Below are 21874 nucleotides of genomic sequence, written 5' to 3' on the forward strand. Positions count from 1 at the left end.
GTAAACTACTTTCATCACCAGTCACGGCTTGGTTAGGTTTAGGAAAAGATGGTGATTTGGATTAAAATAAGTACTTCAGACCATTTTTGTTATCATGGTTACATTAATAAGAGGTGGGTAATAGATAATAGAAACAACATAAACTGCTGCTTTCACATGGGAATCAAACACTGCTCTCCTGTGTCATATTCCTGTGTTTTTTTTTTCTTCTACCCATCCATCCATCACAACCTCCTCCTGATATGGACTTTGTTGCATTGAGGAGTACTGAGGGGAAGATCTGACCTGCTCTGTGTGCTGTCCTGATTATCAGGCAGGTTGCTGTGTGTGGTACACTCTGTCTGTCAATCACACAGTAGCCCCGCCCTAAGGCATAACCCACTTTATCATCTATTTACCTCTAAATGGACCATAATTGAAAAAATTAACATCATGTTGTATTGAAGAAGACTTGAAAGTAGCGACTGAGACCATAAACTCATTAGGAAAATGTTTACTAAATAATAAAGATAATAAATCAAGTGAGAAGTAGAGACATTTTCCCATAGATTTCAATACAATCAGACTTCTTTTTGCAACCAGTGAAGTCGACCCCTGATGGTCTTTAGATAGAATGCAGGTTTAAGGCTCTTCTGCATTGGCTTCACTTCTCAGACCTGGAGTCTGTGTCCATTATTATAAACAGTCTATGTATAGCACCTAGAAATACAAGGACCTAGATGACTGAGAATCTTTATGATCCCCAGGAGATAAGTCCCACTGATTTTGGTAACCATAAAATCTTTCATCTGGCTCAGTCATCAGGTGAAAACCTCCTTTGTCCAAACTTTGGTCTGTAACAATGTATCTCGAAAACTAATGTTTGGACTCCCCTGATATCGACTATAGATATTTATGACTGACACTATGGGTCATATTGGTTTTTGGTTTTTATTAATTTTACCTCAATGCACATTTCCAGAAGTACAAAAGGAGTCAAAACTGGTACTCATGCTCTCCAGAGCATGAATCCTTTCCAGTGCAGCCACATAATAAGCTTTTCACCAGTGTCACCCTAAAAACTAAAATAAAAGGCTTTGTAAAATTTGTAATCAAACCTATAGTCTCTAACGGGCAGATCATCTTACAATCTTTTATAATACAAAGTGTGACCCTTGTATTTTTACTCAGGCTATGAATAGGAATCAAATAATACAGCATCCAACATTTCTATCAGTTTGCGTTGTGGGGTGTAATTAAGACTACACCTTCTAGGGGCACTAGTGAGTTTATAGACTTGTCTTGTTTGTTATGTTTGTCCTTGGCCAGAACACATTTTATCTTTAAATGACCAGTCACCACCTTTTTAAGGTGGATCAACAAGCCATATTGTGTAATATGACATAGGTGACCAATGTAGACTCAGATGGAGCAGGAACATGTTTCTCTTTGACCAACAAGCATGTGAAGACTTAACCAGCAGAGTCAATGTTTTTGCCACAACTTCACCTATAGGTGCATGGAGGAGGAAAAACAGTCTAAAGAAGTCAAAACTGTAGCGACACCTGCAGTAAACAGAATAACTTTATTGTCAGACCACACTCTGCAACACACTTAAGTGCTGCAAGAGAGGTGGACTACACCATCTGGTTCTGACGTAAAACCTTTTCATCTTTCCATCATGTGATGCCTGCACCGTATCACTTCCTTTCCTGCTTCAGACACAGACAGTGAAGACTTCGTATCCTTCAGCAGAGATGATGCTCAATATGAAAACTGTTTTGACTGCAATTATCATCCCACTGTTCTGGATCAAAGGTACATCAAGTCATTCATTCATTCATTCATTCATCATGAATTGACATTAATTAACATGAATTAACATTACTGTCTGTTCCTCTCTGCAGGGATATCACCAAATAAAACTGTTCATCAGACTCCAGCTGCCCTGATCGGCAATGTAAACGATGAGGTCAAACTGACCTGCAAACACACCATCGACAGCTCTTACACTGTTCTGTGGTTTCATCGCTCGGTGGAGGACACGTCTTTAAAGCTAGTTGGTTATACAAGTTATAAAAGTGTTCAAGTTGTTGAAACCCCCTATCAGGGTAGCTTCAATGTCAGTGGAAATGGTAACAGCGAGGCGTTCCTTCATCTGCTCAAACTGAAGCATCCCAGAGACAGTGGGTATTATTTCTGTGCAGCCTCGCACCACGATGGAAAAGCCTCAAATTCTGGTACAAAAACCTTGCACACCTGGAGCAAACCACATGAACACACGTGGTTAACTAAACAGTGGGAGGAGCTGAAGAGGAAACAGACATGGAAACACACTGAGACAGAGTTTTAGTCGTTGTCTGGCAGACAGTCAGTTGATCCTCTGTCTTCATATTTAAACAGTTCGTCAGATTCTTCACATTCAAAATGATCTGGCTTCATCTCATCACACCCATCATCATCACCTTGATCAAAGGTATTCATCAAGACACCATATCCTTTATATTTGATTTGACACTTTGACACTTATTGATCATCATAGGTTTATGAGCTGCAACTAATAGATTTTTTTTCATGGTTATTAAGTCATTTATTTGTGCTTTCAGTCAATACTAAGAACAACTTTTGTGTTGCCAGCAAGACACGTACTTTGTCTTTACCGGACTGTCTGCCCACTTACCTTCTTTTTCAAACTTCAATACTTTGTATGTTTCAGATTTTAAACTATTTATCACTAAATCAAAAAATAATTGATAATTATTTTTAGTTGCATCTAATTACTCTTTCACCCGCAAGGCTTTACAACTGATGCAATAAGCATTAGTGAAAGTTTTATTACCACTAACAAAGCCATTAGTTACAGCCTATAAACCCTTTATAATTAAGAATATGTTATTACAAAGTGGCGCCCATTACTCCAATAAAACATATTAGCAGGTTTTATTGTTGCCTTTTTTCTGAGCCCGTTTACATTTAAAACTTAATGAAACTTAAACTTAAGGAACTGTGTGATCATTTATTTCAAATTCACATGAATTATTTCACGAGCTACATCAGAGACATTTAACAAAGTCCTTTCTTTGTCTCTCTACAGGAGTTTCCCCCAGTGAAGAAATGCAATTGCTTCAGACTCCAGCTGAACTTGTGAAGCCGCTGAATGATGAGGCCAAACTGGAGTTCACACACAAAAACACAGTTTTTAACACTATTCTTTGGTATCAGCGCTCAAAGGGAGAAACTGCCCTGAAGCTGATTGGCTACATTTATTACAAATCTTCAATTATTGAACCATTGTTTAAAGGCCACTTTAATCTGAGCGGTGATGGAGAGAATACAGCGTATCTTCACATCCTGAGCCTGAAACACCCTGAACACAGCGCGGAATACTTTGCTGCAGCAAGCACAGTGATGAAAACAGCTCGTCTCTGTAACAAAAACCATGACAATCCAGTAGATACTAACACACCAGCGTGAAACCACTGGGATCATGTGATGCTGTTTGAAACCACTGAGTCACAAACAGAAGGCCTGTTTGGTTCATTTTAAACTGCATTGTTATCAACATTTAGAGAGTGATCACTTTCTTTCAACCTCTGTGATTTGGTTAGAATCACATAAATTGTGTTAACACAACGACATGAATACTTATTGCTATAAAGTTAAATGCTGGTGCAGAGGATAAAATATGAAATAAAAGATTATTTCAACAACCACTGTAAACTGTAGGCCACTTGTCCCTATTGTTAAATACGACGTAAATAATGTAATATAATGTAAATTACTCAACTTGATTCGAAGCAGAATATAAGGAAAGGCAATGTGCTAACACATCTATATAAATAATTAATGACCCACACAGGTCTGAATAAATCCTAATGTGCATCGATGAGTAGTTTTAGGCCTGTTCTGCAAATAAAATTATTATTATTAAAGTACATACATGCAGTTACAGATTAACATGGACATTGTCTGACATTTTTAATAAAAACAAGAACAATATAAATGTTATTTCTGACCCACCCATGTGGTACGTTCATCCCAACTGACAAAGGTAATGATGCACAAATACTGTAGTGAAATTACACTGAAGCTGTTCCACATGCTTATTAAATAGGATCTAGTGCTGTTAGAACACATATGTGAATTGTTGATCACAACAACAATTAGTTCTGCTTTTTACTTTTCTCCTCTGCTATGGCCATTAGAGCTTTGCTCACAGTAAAATGTAATAAACTACTCTTCCAGATGATGGTTACAGGACAGTCTCAACTGTTAAGATCACAGAGCGGAATTATAAAATACACAAATTTTAATAATTAATGTATTCTACAGTTTAAAGTTATCCGTAGATGCCACCATTCCAAAACTAAACTGAGTAAAAGTCCATCTCTGTCATCAGGATGTGAAAGGTGTAAATGAGCTTGAAGGGTCACTCTCTCTGTTACTTCGGTTTGTCCAAGAGAGAAAAACATTGGTTATTCTGAGATGATACAGAGATGATACAACAAGAATTATTATGGGGCATGGTCGCAAAACTTTTTTATACTATAAGAATATAAATTATCAGATTTGGGAAAAGGTGCCAAAAAAGGTTTTGAATTTTTCTCACATTCCCATTTCTTTCTGTTTCTTCATTCTGCTTTTCCTGTTGCTTTGGGAAAAAAGAAAAGCTGGGATAAAACATATGAAGCACATTGGAAAGTGTGGGGACACGATGTTGATATGTGGCTCTGTCATATCATTTTGCTGCACCTTTATCATGTGTTTATCTAAAGGTCTTAACAAAGGAAATAAACATCTGATCATAAAAAGTGTGATGCTACCACCAAGGGCCAGCACTGAGTGTCTCTGTGTCAACAGTGATGTTGCCATATATGACAAATATATTATTATCACATATAAACATCCTCTGGATATATGAAGATATAAGTTTATAATAATATATATGAAATACCAATAGTGAAATTTAAAAAATCTAAAATATCTATATGACCGTTTTTTATATGATATAACATGATGTAAGGATATATGCTAAGAATGTGTATTTGAATTATAAAAGCAAATTTATTAATACATACATAAACATACATATTTGTATGGGCTGGTCATACATTTCTAATAGGTTTCATATATAATTTGTACATATGTGCTTTTATTTTATATGTACATGTATGTCGCGTATTAAAATGTGTGTATAGTACATTTGCGTGTGGGATTTCACTGATTATAATAAAGAATGAAAAATGAATCTATCAAAGATGAGGTTCAGCCAACAGGTGGAGGCAGAGCACATGGAGCGGAGGTTTCAGCATGTGATGATGAATTAGCGCCTCCCCATTACAAAAATACATGATCTTATTCACCCAGGGCAAAGTCATGTGTTACTCACAGCAGAACGGGACAATGTCTGTGCTCATGTACATATTTTGTATTTTCTTCATCTGGTTTCCAGGTACGATCTTAAATTTGAACAGATTCTTAAGAATATCAAACCATTTCTCCTCATCTGTTCTACATCAATGATTTTTTATCTGAACTGCCCACAGGTGAGGTCAACAGCATCACATTACAGCAAAGTCTTCCTCAGATAGTGGAAGAGGGCACGGAGGTCACCATCAGCTGCAGCCATGATGACAGCAGCCGCTCAGTGATGCTGTGGTACCAACAGAGAGAGGACAGTCAGACCATGACCCTCATTGGGTTTGGATATGGAACAGGATCCCAGAGCTATGAGGGAAAGTTTGAGGAGCAGTTTAAGATAAGAAGTGACAGCCTAGTGACTGGAGCTCTGATCATTAGCAGAGCAAACCTGTCCCACTCAGCTGTGTACTTCTGCGCTGCCAAGGCACAGTGATGTGGTCTAATGCAAATCCCTCACAAAAAACCCCACAGTGTGTTTTTCCCCCAGTTGTTGCAACTGATGATGTGCTTCTGATTGGATGTAGCTGTGTTTCTCCAGTTGGGATCAGACTTCTTCCTTTTACTACCTTTCTTTAAGATTAACTGAGATCGAAGAAAAATAATCACACAGTAATTTAAAGAATGTTTTTACTGAGGATTAAAAGAACGTGTCACCCAAATCTTTTTCCACAGATCATGTACTGAGACTGTGAAGTTTCACCAGTCTCAGCCCTAAATAGTCAAGGAAGAAATTAAAGAGCGCCTCCATTGAGAATACGTTTTTAAAGTTAACATATCCATATGGTGTTTTTTTCAATACAAAATGAAAATACACAAATAAATAAAGCTGAAACCTTGTCAGTACAGAGAGCATTAGTGCATTAGCACAACCACTAACTGTCACGATCTGCTTTATGTTTGGACTTTTGGTATTTGTTGTTGTGGACTCTTCATTTTGACAAGGGCAGCATACAACCGCCAATGCTATAAACAACATAAACAAATAAAAGATGAGAAATAAAAGAAATTTAAAAAAAAGCTCTGGTGCCAGCAAAGAGAGAAGAGACTGATGAGCTTAGTGGGACGCAGCCTTTACGTCAATCCGCCTGACACACAGTTGTACGAGAAAGCAGAGTGAGAGGAGCTCAGATCATCCACAAGCTGTGTACTGTATGTCTGCACTGCTACTACATAATAATGTGTTATAATGTCACTGACTTACAAAAATGTTTCTGTTGGTTTGAAGTTCAAAATCTGAGAAGCAGGTGATGGCATGGCAGAAATATAGGTCCAATATTAACAACACAGAATAACTTCAGGGCTTGAACTTGATTAGAAAAAGGAGCACATCACTATAAATAATAAAATGGCATATAGCCAGCCAGCTTATATTATTAACATTACTCAAGAGTGTTACTTTTATCAGAACCACACCTTTGTCTATTTTTGTTAACCAAGCAGAAGAACAACCTCGCAAGACCAAATTCACAATTCATAAAAAAAATCAAAGCATCAATCAAAAAGAGACAAAGTCCAAACTAGATATTATTGAAAGGTAAAATATACATAAATTGACAATTAAACATTTGTGTCATTGTTTCTCTTATTGAGAAAGAAACAAGCACCAAACTTCATTCACAGTCGACATGTCATCCATTCATATGAGGCCATTTAGAATTAAGACATCACATTTTAGGTGTTGTCCAGTTTGCCCATATCTGTTTACATTTCCCCTCTAAAGGAATTTATACCAAAACCTGTGAGTAAAATACAAACTTTTATGTATCATCAAACTTTATGCTCCTATATACTACTATATTAAATCTTTTAAAATGAAAGGAAACATTGTTTTTATTGAAATCCTGTTTTATGATGAACAATATAAAATGCATATTGATGTGAAGACAAAGGTGATAAAGATAAAAAGATAAAGATAAACACAGATTTTAGAAAACGCCTTGACCAATTTGAAAGGTTGTAATAACTGATTCGTGGTTGGACTGGAAAATGGCCTCAAGTAAAAAATTTTATTAGATTAAAAACCTGAATCTGACTTTTCACTGTGTAAAAATATTTTGCCACAGAAATATAATAATTTCAGTCAAACAGCTGTTAAAGTTTGCAGTAACTACAAAATGGATCTGTAAACCTGCTAAAGAACGACTCATCTTTGCCACAGAAATACAACTAAACAGAGCTCCACATCAACTTAAAGCTAACTTGGTGATGCAGCTACAGGTAGCAATACCTCAAGCTATTTTTTTTCCTAGATATCTGTAATTGAAAAAATATAAATTTTATTTTTATTCCACATGACTATGGCAGTAACTACATTTAGTAATGATGAAGAAAAAACATCAGGAACAGCAGCTAAAGCTAAAGCTAACTAGCTTAGCAGATCTCTTTAGCTGCTATCTCAGCTTTTGATCCCAGTAGAGTTCATGTGAGTTGGTCCAAATAAGTCAAGTCACACATTTGAATGTATTTAAGTATAAATATGTTTTTAACTGTACACTGAATAATTATGAATACAATATAATGATTGTAGTAAAACAGGGACACCGGGCAAAACGGGGGTGACCTATATAAACTATGGACTGTGAATAAATGAAATAATGTTTATTTTCTTCAACAAGTTCAAATGGACAAGGAAACTGAGAGCTTCGTCTCACTTCTTTCGTTCTTTTTATTTATGTATTTATTTTTGCATTTTTATCGTAACATTATCATAACATTTTCCAAAAGCAAACTGCAGAATATGCATAGCTCCTCTCATACTGAAACAGTTATATACAGCAGTCCACATGGTATACGACAACAGCATAATAGAACTCCAGAAATTCAGGAGCTTTAGGTTTTGGTGTGCTACCCCAAAACTTTCAGTGGCCCCATCTGGCCACCCCTACGAACATTTCCAGAGATGCCACTGATGTGAAAGTGCTATGGCAGTGGTTTTTGATGGTAAAATAATAACTACAAGTCTTCTAACTCTCTAAAGCAGAATTATTGATTAAATAATTTTAAACAACAATGTATACTGTGCTTCTAGTTGGCATGAGCCCAACCTAAACATCCCACATACACTCACCCATAACTTGCTTTCCCCTCCCCTGAGGGAATTTCAGGGGAGGTGTAATTAGGTTTCCACACCTAAACCCATAGATTATTATTAAAGCTGTTTTCTGTTTGATAGAGTCTGCATGATTTAGCTCCACTCATCAAAGAGAATGTGTGGATAGACAGCATGTTAAATATCCACTAATTCATAACACAACCAAACTTCTGTCTGATTCACTGATCTTTCTGCAGCACCACAGGGTTGATCAGTCAGATAAGTGCACAGGTGCTGTAATAGGGTAAAGGATGGCTGTCTGTCCCTGCAGACTGCTCTGTACGCGCTTTCATTTAGCTCTTAGGCTTTTCTTTTTCTTCAATTCTTCAATTATTTTTTGCTGCTACAGATGAAAGTATTTCTTTATGTAACTAGACAGAAAGAACAAGTTTAAGAGTTAATCATACACTGACCTCTACAGGCTACACTTGGCATTACATATTTTTAAAAAGCTCACAATGTTCATTATTTAAAGAGGTGGATCCAGTTAAATTATAGATAATGTTGAAGTCTAGTAGATATTTTGAAGGTACCACTGAATCGAATAGTTCTTTAGAAAACTGAAATGATAAAAGGAATATGTTTATGAAAGGTTGCAGCAACCTTTGTGTCACATTAGATAATATATCAAAATGTTATGAAAAACACCGCTTTACATGATTGAAATATACTACTAACTAATTACTAACTAATATTCTTCTGCACAAGTAAAACATTATGGTATCATTCAATCAGTCATTACGACTTCATAAAGTAGTTATAGTAGTAGTAATTATGACTGCAATGATAATATTGTAGTAATATAATAACTACTTCTATGTCATAAGTAATTACATTTTTAGTCAGCATTATTGCATCATTCATTTGTATAACATATGCTCAATGTGATAATGTGATATTAGGTAATTTATTATAAGAATTATCATCACATTTCAGGAGCAAAAGCGCTGGCTCCCTCTGTAAAATTAAGACATACAAATGGTTTTTGTATATTTGGAATAAATAATAATGATAAATGTCAAACTTGGCCTGAGTCTAGTGCTGGAGAAAAGCACGTACAGTGGTCAAAATGGAAAGAAGTTCATCATCTGGAGAGCATGTGTTTAGTATACATCTTTGGCGAGCTCCCTGACTAAACTGTATTTCTTGTAGCTTCTCAGCTCCACCATCAGCTCAGCAGTGTGATTGGTTCCTCCCCTCGGTTTCAGCCAGTCGACCCTCACCTCTAACAGGAACGTCTGAAAAGATAAGTGTTCATCTCCTGACCCTTCAGATGTATCTCATCACTCCTTGTGAGGGTCCCCGTCCCCAGGTTGGAAACCACTGCACTAGAGGAAACACTAAGGATCATCCTCTGGGGAAAACAACAACACATGTTGATCAGAAAAGTTAGACAGGGATCACCACTGTCAATGATTGACATACATCAGTCTTTCAGTGAAGATTACTCTCTCTGTCTCCTCAGTTGTAACTGGGAGGATAAAGAGGTGTGACCTGGGGAGTCGTCACTTCCTTCCTCTTCCAGCTGCTGTACATAGAAACACAAGGTCTTCTTTTCCTTCTTGCATCTTGTTTAAGCCGTCACAGAAATAGCATCAGTCAGGCTGCATGGAGCTCCCCTCAACCGCCAGTCAGCTGCTCTGACAGGCAGACGGAGAAAGATGGAGGCTGAGATATGAGGAGGGTGGGAGGGGAATGAGAGTTGAGAGGAGTCAGGTTTTTGTGTAGGGCTTTTTCACTGTGGGGACGGGGGGGCACGGTGATACAATCAAATGGAGCCGCTGTACAAAAACCTCCTGCGTTTAAAATGCTTAGTGTGGAGCACAAAAGTGAACTGTGACACTTGGCCAAAAAGAAAAAGCATCAGTATTTTAAAAAAGAAGACGCCTCAGTCTTCTACTGCTGGGCAAATCTAGATTTAGGTGAGAAATTCATTTGGAATAAAAAAAAAAAACAAAAAAAACATCCAATCTACAACTTTTGGGTTTTATCCACTCGTCTTATTAAAAACAAATCAAACCAGGACATCTGGACATTTTGTCCATTTTCTCTGCTGAAACCACAGCGATGTGATGAGCTGTTAGCCCGTTTCCAGGTGCCAGTTATGTGCAGTTTTATTACTTTTCGGTGGAAGATGAAGTCAATGTGACACTGGAGGTGAAGCTTATTTTGGAAGTGGAACTAAAGTGACTGTTCAAGGTAAGTCTGAGCTTCATCATGTACAAATGTTTGAAGTGTTGTGACCATTTTAGCTGAATATTTTCAGTCTAATATTGTCTTGTGGGATTTTAGAAATGTCTTTAGATTCTGTGTGAAGATGATTTGGTGGCAGAGGAGATTCATTCTCAGTATTTCTACCTCATGACAAACTGGAACTATGGAACTGGAACAAAACTGAATGTTTTTGTGGATGTAGGCAAATAAAGGTTGAATTACTGTGACAAACAACCAGACCAGGAGTCTGCACAAACCTTCCATTGCTGGGCCTTTCTAGTTCTTGTTCAGCTCAGTGCTTTTTGATATCAAGCTTGTGCGCTGTGCCCATTACGAAGCCTACTTTGGGTCGGGCACAAAACTGACTGTTCTTGGTAAGTCACACGTTAAATTTTCATTTCATGAATTAATGCATGAAGCAAATTATGATTCATATGAGCCTCACTGTCTGTTTCACCGATTGTTGGGGGCAAAATTGTCGTCCAACTTGCTTTTTGGAATTGGAAGAAAGTGACAGAATAATAAACTCAAAGTAGCATAAGCTGCATCTTTAGGCTGATTTGAGCGCAGGTCACATCAGTGTGCATTTGGCAGTGAGGAGGCTCTGTTCGGTGGAGGAACCAAATTAACAGTTTTAGGTAAGAAATCAACAAAAATTTTATTAAAATAATATATAACAATGAGTTTGTTCATATTTAATCTACCGCAAAAACACTGCAAAGCGATGAATAATGTAGTAACTGCTATGAAAATGACTTAAATGATCATAAAACATCACAGAATTGTTGATTTCTAGAAAGTGATGAAGTAAGAGTGGCTTAATTCACCATCAGCTACAGTAGATTACAGTGAATGCCTCCACATGACGGAGTGTGACACAGCTGGATAAACTGCAGAGAGAAGTTTTTGTCACAGTCTCAGAGCTTTGTGCTCTTTCACTGAGGCTCGGTTTGGAGCTGGGACTAAACTGACCGTCTTAGGTAAGAACAAACCTCACCGAGTCATCTGTCCCAGTTTGGTAATGTGAGAGAATAAGGAGCATTCAGACTCTGCTTTCAGGTTATTTTTATTTAGCAGCAGTAAATGCAGTTTTATCCCTTAAAACAGCTGTATGGCACAAGTTAGTTTTATTACAGTTAACTAGTCCAACTAGTGCTATAACCTGCTCCCCATCAAACTGCTGCGCCAATAAAAGAACTGGCTCTCAGCCCGGATCATTACTCTCATTGTCAGGTCTTATCAGCTCTTTGAACAACTGTGAGTTTCCAGTCGGAGGCTCACTTCAGATCTGGGACCAAACTTACAGTTTTAGGTAAATTCATGAATATTTCTGATATAATTTAAAATTCAGATGTAATATCTAATATCCCATAAGGTAAAAGGTGTAATTCCAAATTAGCTGGTTTAATATCTAGAAGGTAAGTTGTGTTACACTGTTGTCTCTGTGTGTTCAAGTGTTTCTATAGATGTTGTGAAATGTTTGATTTTGTTATTCAGGCTAAATTTGGACACACTCCTGATTCTCTTTCTCTGAAAGTTTACAGCTGTTAGTGCTGAAAACTTGAACAGTTGGTATCAAAGCAGTGAGTCAGTGTGAGCAAGTACAGCCTGCTGACTTTAACAGCAGCACCAAATTAACAGTCCTAAGTAAAGAAAACATAATAATATTACATGCAACAATTAATCTTTGTATATTAAAGTTTTTTGTAAGATTAGAATTGTTGAAAGTTATAATTTGAACATATCTTTTCGAGGTTGAGCTGTGTTATGTAATTTTGAAGTTAGATGCTTCAAACTGGAAAATCCATAGTTAAGTATTTGAAAGTTGGAGGATGTCTCTTAAAATACATATTTTTTTCTAGCCAAATAAGGAAAAGGTTATATATCAATCAAACACAAAGGAACTTAATTAACTGAAAAAAGCTCACAAATCAATGACAAAGTAACTAATCGTGGGATAAATGTTAGAGACTTGTAGAGTAAGATGAGGTAAAATGTTTTGTTCAGCCACCGTAGATCTTTGCTAGACTGGTTTGAGTTTTTTGTGTGTGAGTGTTGTGTTGTGCTCTGGCACACATCCTGCTTATTTCGGAGAAGGAGCCAGGCTGATGGGTCTTGGTAAGACAATAACAGGTGAAAAACTGGTGAAGAAACTGTGTGATGACAGCTCTGAATGTGAGAAGTGTTTCCTGTGAGGACTGTGTTGTATGCATGTGATTTTTATATGAGTTCTCTGGCACATCCCTCGTGTTTAAATTTGGTTTAAAGCATCCCAGTATCTCCATGAATTGGACAGGCAACCTTAAGAAGCAGTTTAAAACTTTTGGAAATTACACTTATTAACATTTTTGCAAAGAGTTAGACGAGAAGATTGATCCTCTCTCAGCTCTCTTCTATAGCTACAGCCAGCACCACGTGAGCTCACAATGAAGAGCAATGAACAGTTAATTAATTAGCGTGCTGTGAATTGTTCAATTTACGCTTATAAAAATCAAAGTGATTGGCAGGTAAACCTCTGTAAATGGTAAAATATTGTTTTTTACTCTTCAGTTTTCATTAAGATAGAACATATTAATTAGTTAATTAACTTTATAGGTTGGTGTATTTTGTTAGCTTTGCACAGAGTCAGGCTAGCTGGTTCAAGTTTTTATGCTAAGTTAAGATTACAGGCTTCTTGGTCTTGTGACATATTTACTGTACAGACATAAGAGTGGTTTCAATCTTCTCCTCAAACTCGTCTAATAATTTGTTCCCGTCCTCTGTCCCCACAGAGCCAAACCATCCTCCCAACCCCCCAACAGTCACAGTGCTGGAGCCTTCAGACAGAGAGTGTCGAAACAGAGGACACAATAGAAAACACAACAAGACCCTGGTGTGTGTGGCCTCTGATTTCTACCCGGACCATGTGAGTGTGGTCTGGCAGATCAACGGGATAAATATCATAGATGGTGTGGCGACTGACAGCGCTGCCCAGCGTAATGGGACGTACTATCACATCACCAGCAGGCTGAGGGTCCCAATGAAGAAGTGGTACACGCCCGAGAATAACTTCACCTGCACCGTCAGCTTCTTCAATGGGACTGACCCTGTGTACAGGACAAACTGGGTCACAGGCACTGAAGGTTTGTTCATCGGCAACTTAGAGGAACCTGAACATGTTGTTAATGACATGAATCATGACCGATTTAACCTTTATCTCCTTTCTTTTCCCCGACAGCACCAGGAAAAGGTAAATATAGTTTTGTGTGATAAGGCTCAGAGTATCAACACAGCTGAAACATGTCACTGACTCAACTGTTTCTATTTTTTCCAGTGAGATATTTGAGGATCTCACACAGCGCCAAACTGTCCTATTCTGTTTTGATCATGAAGGGCATCATCTATGGGGTCTTTGTGGTGGTGCTGCTGTGGAAGCTTCAGGTTCGTCTATCATCTGCCTGTGTGCAGAAATTGATCATTTCCATGATAGTAGAATCAAGAGTTAGTGCTGGGTTTGTGCTCTTGAATCCAGACTTGTTGTACTTGCCACAGGAAATCATTCTGTATGTCTTAAATTAAAGAGCTTGTGGCCAGTGTAGGTCGAGCGGTACATAAATGTGATGCTTTCTTCAGTCATAAATGTTTCCTGTGGACATAATTCAGGCAACAATTAAGTTCAGCACCACAATTTAATTGGGATAACAAATTTGTAAAATATAACTTTAATTTCCCGGAGCCTGATTTGGACTTTATATTTACTCGTGTGCACTTTTCTGGTAATTTATATGTGTATATTTAATTTGAAGTTTGACTGACTGTTACTGTGGTAGTGAATGATTTTTTTCCCTCTCTTCTCTAATAAGATGTGGTGAGAAATGTTTAGTTAAAGACGAAGTATTGAATCAAGATGACCTACTGTATATCTGGATAAGCAGCCGAAGATGGATTAATGACTGGCCTTTCAAAACCTGCGGATACTTTGATTTCAATCAAATCAAGTTAAAAACCAGAAATGAGGAGAATCTCATCAACAACTCAGTCAGCACCTAAATCAATCAATCAATCCAAATTTGTCTGATTGAACAGATTTTTATTACTTTGTGCATTAGCTGTGATAATTAAGTGACCGATTTATTTTAATCTTCTCAAGAAGTTAGAACAAGCTGTGAATTACACTCTGTGTATTTCCTGACAACATTAAATTTATACTTGTGCCAAATGTTGGTTAAGTGTATGTTAATGTTACACATCTGGTCACCCAGATAGCAAACTACATCTATCTTGTTTCTAAGGCATGTACAGCATGATTGTCAGATGCTACTTCCACATCTGGACACACAGAAAATCCTCTAGTTGTCAGACAATACTGGAATCTGCCCAGATGTGGAAGTATATGGGCCGGACTCAGGCTGGAGAGATCCGGGCATATGTTGGTTCCAGGCGTATGACTTTACATAAAAATTACTCAGGGACTAACTCTGACATGAGATTGAAATGTGAAGTCGCCGGCACATTCACGCCACATAACAAGTTGTTGGAAGTGTTGGAATTAATAAAACAAAACAGATGTTTTTAGTAAGTCACTGAAAATGTTTCCCTCTCTGTTCCCTAAGGGCTCATCTGGGAAACAGAACGACTGAGAGTGGAGCTGAACGCCGAGTTGGTTCTCCAGGTTTCTGTAAATAAGTATGTACTGCATGTTGAAGTGCATTTGTTTCGATCAGCCAATCACATCCTGCGCAAATTACAGCAACCTGCTTGACTCAAAAGCCGTTTAATATCCAGTGTCGAATGGTATCTAATGATGCTGTGTTTGTGTAAGAGCTTGTGAACTGCTTCATGCTCAATTTTCTTCTCAATAAAAATATTTCAGAAGAGATGTGTGACATCATTATTTATTTCATATCTGAAAACTTCAGCGCTGCCTGCAACAACACAGCATAGTCTAATCTCTCCACCTGCAAGATGCCGATCTCTGAGTTCTTTGCTGGAGGCAGTTATCGTGCATGTTTTTTCAGTTTCCATACATGTATGAAGACAGGAGTTCACTGCCCACATATGTCAGTCTACATGGGAGACATTACAGACTCAGTGGGGGTATTTTTAGCTGCTTTCTTATCTGTTGGTTTTGTAAGAAATCAGTCTTGTCTTCCTGATGCATGTTTCCATTCACTGCTCTGAGCCACAGCCCTGCAAACTGGGTCATTTCAGTCATCATGAGATCTTCCAGTGAACAAAACAAAAAGAGTAACGCTGATAACATCTGAACACCAAAATAAATCTACAACTGTAAAATATTTTAAATGAATTTGACCTTATCTCAATAGATTCAAGTCAGACCTAGTTTTTCCATTCTGCACATGCTGTTTTGCAGCTACATATTATGATTGGTTGAAGTAAATGTTCAAATGTGAGTCAACCACTCAACAGGAAATCAATGTTCTCATCTGAGCACCGAGGAGGGCTCAGGCTGTCGTGGGTGAAGAACAAACTGGGGCGTGAAAGCCTGCGGAGGCGTTGAGAGCAACAGCAGAGCAGAGGATGTGGTCACAGAGAAAGCCGCAGGTCGCTCTCTGCGCCGAGAAACAGTGGAAGTGCAGTCTTCCACTTCACCGCAACCTTCGCAAACGACACCTGCATCTGTGCAACGAGCCTCTGCACAACACAAGTCTGCAAGAAACTGTTGTTGCTGTGGCAACTGAAGCCACACTATGACCCAACAGCTGTTCAGTGTCAGCTGCTGCAGTCTGAGCATTCAGAAAGTAAGAGGTTCAAATGAGTTTGTCACAATCTGTCCACATTATCAGGCAAAGGAAGCCACTGTCAGTAGTTCTTTCATAATAAAAGTACATGAATGTGTTTATATCACACAAGCTACAGAAGACCATTTCTACCAGGAAAATGTTTTTTTTGTTTTTTTTTAACTTTCTCCAACTTTCTTTCTTTAACTTTCTTCTTTCTTCTTTAACTTTCTTCTTTTAATATTTTAATCAAATATTTTAATAGTTCATCAGTAATCATCATTTGTCAAGTGACCACACAGTTTTTAATTGTCCATTTACAGTAAAAGTACACTTTCAACAATTTGCATGAAATTAAACAGAAATAAAACATTTTTAGTCACATACTTCTTTTTCTTGAAAAAAGCTATGTGTATTTTGTAAATTAACCACTTTATAAATAATAGTGAATGTACAGTGAATGCATTTTTAAATAAATTTGTCTTTGTTGAATCATTATTACCACTATTATCAGTATCACTCTGTATACCTGTACTTTCATTGAAAATGACTACAAAAAATAAAATAAGAAAAATTAAGAAAAATACTGATATGAAATGTATAATGTATTCACATTTAGATTAATTTTTTGAAAAGTATTTGAAATCGCACTGGCACCATTGAATTTCCATTTAATCAGTAGAGCACATTTTTGAAACATTATTACAAAGTTACTAAACTAAGTCAATACGTGTGTTCTGCCAAATAAATTTAAAAAACCATTATATGTTGAAATTAAATGAAAAAATTATGAAATTTTATTATAACAACAATTTTTAACTTATTAAGTCAAAATTACGAGATCAGACATCCAAATGTTATAATAATAGGTATCAGGTCTCTTCAAGTCTGCCCCAGTGTTTCCTGTCTCTTTCCCTGTGTCTCCTCCCCTGTATGTGTGTGTGTGTCTGTATGTGTGTGTGTGTGTGTGTGTGTGTGTGTGTCTGTGTGTGTGTGTGTGTGTGTGTGTTAGTGTGTGCTTCTCAGCAGGGGCGTGGCACAGCGCTGGTTACCTGGCACACCTGCATCTAATCACTCATCATGCTCAGCATAAGAACCCTGGCTCTTCATCCACTCAGCCACTCATCGCCGGGTTGTTCTGCTCTCTATGTGGTAACTCTCCAGGCCACCTGCTGTAACGCTCTAGTGCTGCATCTGTGTGTTTTTGCTTGTTACGTCTGGAAGAATTCTCACCAGTGTCTCTCTTCCACCTGTTCCAGTGCTGCTGTCTGCCTCTGCTGAAGCTCTGCCACTGCTAACCACTCCACTCACCTGCTGCCTCCACACACCAACCATCCACCTCCAGGGTCCACCAGCCTCCACCAGGAACCCTTGCATTCCCCCCAAAAGACTCTCTTCCTCTCTTTGTGTTTATGTCAATAAAGAACTTTAATTATACCATCCCACAGTGTCTGTGTCTGAATCTGCTCTGGGGTCCAAACAGGACCCATTCTAAAATTGAAAGGAAACAATTTGGCCAACATGGACCCCACAGATTCAGATGCACTCTATCAGGCATCAGCCACACAAGGAACATTGGTCAGACAACACAAGAGAATTCTTCTGGATGTCATGGAGAATCTCAAGGCCCTCAGCTCCAGTGTCGCCCAACTCAGCATTCAAATGGAACATATGTCCGTTCTATTGTCGCCACCTCTGGCAGCTCAGTCTCCACCCTCCACCCAGGCTGCCCCTGCTCTCCTTCCCTGGGAACCCCACATGTTGACACCAGAACGCTACAGTGGTGAGTTGGGCTCCTGCAGACATTTCATCCTGCAATGCTCTCTTGTGTTTTCACAACAACCCACTACTTATACCTCTGACAAGACTAAAATAGCCTTGTGAGTCTCCTCACCGGCAGAGCTGCACAGTGGGCCACTGCCATGTGGGAGACAAATTCACAGTTTTTCCAAACCTACCAGCAGTTCACATCACAAATGAAAAAAGTTTTTGATCAACCAGTCGAAGGTAAAGAAGCCTCCCATCGTCTTTTGTCTCTCCGCCAGGGTTCGAGGTCAGTAGCTGAATACTCAATAGACTTTAGAGTCCTGGCAGCAGAGAGTTGTTGGGATGAGGTGTCACTCCAAGGCGTGTTCATTCACGGCTTATCTGAACAAATGAAAGATGAGATCGTTGTAAGAGATGAGACAGAGTCCCTCGATGCTCTAATTTCTCTAGCTACTAGATTAGACAACTGCATAAGAGAGCGATGCAGAGAAAAAAAACTGCCGTATGCAGGTCCTCACTCCTACTCCCCCGCTCCTGTCACATTACAGAGGCACTTCAGGTGTTTCCTCCACTCCCCACTCTCCTCCAAAGGATTTGCAACCCAATCCCAAGGCAGAAGCCGTGCAGATAGGACGCACGCGGCTCACCCCTGCAAAAAGGCAGCAGAGATTTAAAGAGGGCCTCTGCATTTACTGTGGTCAACCTGGACACATCTGCTCCTCATGCCCCCAACTGCCAAAAGCTAGGCTCACCACATGGAGGAGGAGTCCTGGTGAACCAAATCTAATCCAGCCCCACCACTCCCCACTGGAAGCGGTGCTCATGTGGGGACAAACTTCCATCCCTCTCAGAGCACTCACAGATGACAACTTTATTGATGGCATCAATAGCTAGCTGCACAGAGCGATCTCCCCGTTCAAGCACTCACCTCAACTAAAACTGTCAGTGCTCTGGGTAGAAGGCTCCTTTCCCATGTAACCCACCAGACTGGCCCAATCACCTTCCTCACCCTGGGAAACCATTGACAAGTAGTCCAGCTGTACCTAATCCCCCTCACCTCTCACTCGGCTGGTTCTAGGACAGCCATGGCTCTGCCTCCACAACCCCCGACTTGCCTGGACCTCCAGTTCTGTGACAGACTGGTGCATTCATTGCCATGCAAACTGTCTCCAGTCCACCTTGCCCCCCTCACTAGCTCACCTTTCCTATGTCTCCATCCAGGGAAAAAAGATGGCTCACTTCACCCCTGTATTGACTACACAGGTTTGACCAACATCACCATTAAAAATAAATACCCTCGCCCCCTCATCAATTCAGCCTTTGGCCCCCTTCATCAGGCAACCATTTTTTCCAACCTGGACCTGAGAAATGTCTCCCATCCCATCATCCAAGAGGGTGACGAATGTTAAACAGCTTTCAACACTTCCCACTTGGACTTGAACCCCCACAGTGTTTCAGGCTGTAGTTAACAACGTCCTCAGAGACATGCTCAACTGCATTGTCTACTTAGACAATGTTTGGATTTTCTCCAGGACCCTACAAGAGCACCAACAGCATGTCTGGTTAGTGCTACAGACACTCCAAGAAAACAGTTTGTGACAGCTGAAAGTGTGAACTCCATTCTCAGTCTGGTTCTTAGGAACCCTTGCCCCCCTGCATTCCCCCTAAAAGACTCTTCCTCTTTGTGTCAGCTTATGCCAATAAAGACCTTTTATCATAAATCTTTTATCATAACATGTCTGAATCCGCTCAGGGGTCCAAACAGAAACCATAGCCTACTAAAATTGTAACAATAGCAGAGATACATTTGACTAAGTCACAAATATGAGAAAGTAAGTTAAAATCTTTGCTTCCATAAGATGTGTGATTATGTCTGAAATGGGTTTTATACTGTAAGAGCATCACTGATGTCCAATAACCCAACCACTCAGCTGAAGTGTTTATAAGAAGTTGCTACCTTTTCTGAAGTGTGTGTGTGTGTGTGTGTGTGTGTGTGTGTGTGTGTGTGTGTGTGTGTGTGTGTGTGTGTGTGTGTGTGTGTGTGTTTTAAATACTTAAAAATATTTGTTCATGAACCCTGCTCTTGTGATCCTGTGGTCATTTAAGATGTGGCTGTAAGTGGAAAATGATAAATGTCTTATTATAAACCTCCATACAGTTGAGCTTAAGGTGCAAAAGATGTGTTTGTTTTGCTTAGGAATGCAAGAGCTCTTATTTACCTTCAACCCAGAGACTTTACATGGACAGTTAATCTGAAAAAGGTTTCTTAGTGGAATCACATCCCTGTATTTACCCTCAGAGCACACAGGCAGCACATAGATGACATCCCACACCACAACTCAGGCTAAATGGACATTATCAGTGTGGTGTCTCCATCTGCTGGACAGTCAGTGCTGTTACACTAATGAAAGATCCACAATAATTAGGTTTACTTCCTGGTGAGCCTCCATAGTAAGAATTGTGCATTTTTAGAAAAGGTGGGAAAAAATCATGTATTTTTACTTGAGATCTGAATAACACACATGTAAAACCTATACAGTAACTGAAATATTAAATTTAAAAAAGAAACTTTAAGAAACATTACAAAAATATTAAAGATGTATCAATTAATGTTTATATCATTATTGAATAAAATTTCATATGTTAACATTTATCAAATGATAAACTATATGCAGCTCTAGAGAGCTTTTTAGCCTTGTTAACTTTTTTTTTTTTTTTTTGACAGCTATTATGAGAAAAAAGAAAAAAAGCTTTTATAAATCCTATTGTATACCACCTGCTCAGCACCAAACAACAAAGAGACGAATTTAGCAACTAGCAGCTGAACATAATTGGAGCATTTAGCAAGTAGAGAGCTAGATATCTTATAAGGTTCAATCATAATTTGGATGCCACAGCTTGAGTTTTGTTGCTGACCCTGTGCAGCCTTCCATGGCCACAAATTACCATCTGCTAATGGTGACTTCCAGCATGATGCTGCTCCATGCCTCAAAGAAGAATTCGTCCCAAACTGGTTTCATGAACAGTGACAGTGGCCTCCTCAGTCTCCAGACCTGAATCCAGTAGAACACCTTTAGGATGCGGTAAACAGGAGACTGGCAGCATGAATGTGCAGCTGGCAAATCTGCAGAAATGATGTGATGCAGTCGGGTCACATGGAGCAGAGTCTCAGAGGAAAGTTTCCAACATTTTGTGGGATCCAGTATCAGTGTGTAATGCTTGGGGTGGACACTGGAGCTGGACTGATCTTCTCACTGTGCCAGCATTACAGACATCAACCTCCGAAAGCAATCATGAAAACCCAACAGGTTGAGGCAGACGGCTGCCCACCCTGAGCCCGGTTCTGTTGGAGGTTTCTTCCTGTTAAAAGGGAGTTTTTCTTCCCTCCTGTCGCCAAGCACTTGCTCTTTGTGGGAACTGTTGGGTTTTTCTCTATAACAAAGTAAGGCCTCGACCTTACCCTGTAAAGTGCCTCGAGATAATGTATATTATGATTTGGTGCTATACAAATAAAATTGAATTGAATTGAATTGGAATGCTTCTGTCCTTCTATCTAATCAAGGTGTCTTCCTTCATCTCCCTGATGTCCCATTTCATAATCCCTCACTTTCTCATCACAACATCGTCTTTCACCTGAAAATTCATCACATTAAAGAAGTAAAGATTAAACTGAATTAGGTGC

General features: G+C 38.9%; 1 gene segment (V, D, J or C); it reads left to right on the forward strand.

Moving 5' to 3' along the window:
* Positions 1–12061: 12061 nt before the first annotated feature.
* LOC139618663 (Ig lambda-2 chain C region-like) lies at positions 12062–14089 on the forward strand. The segment is given in 3 exon segments: positions 12062–12823; positions 13477–13827; positions 13923–14089. Coding segments are annotated over 3 exon segments (393 nt in total).
* Positions 14090–21874: the final 7785 nt, after the last annotated feature.

Source organism: Trachinotus anak, unplaced genomic scaffold, assembly GCF_046630095.1.
Source record: "Trachinotus anak isolate AG129_WGS33_773 ecotype Australia unplaced genomic scaffold, CSIRO_AGI_Tana_v1 ptg000003l, whole genome shotgun sequence".
NCBI classification, from domain to species: Eukaryota; Metazoa; Chordata; class Actinopteri; order Carangiformes; family Carangidae; genus Trachinotus; species Trachinotus anak.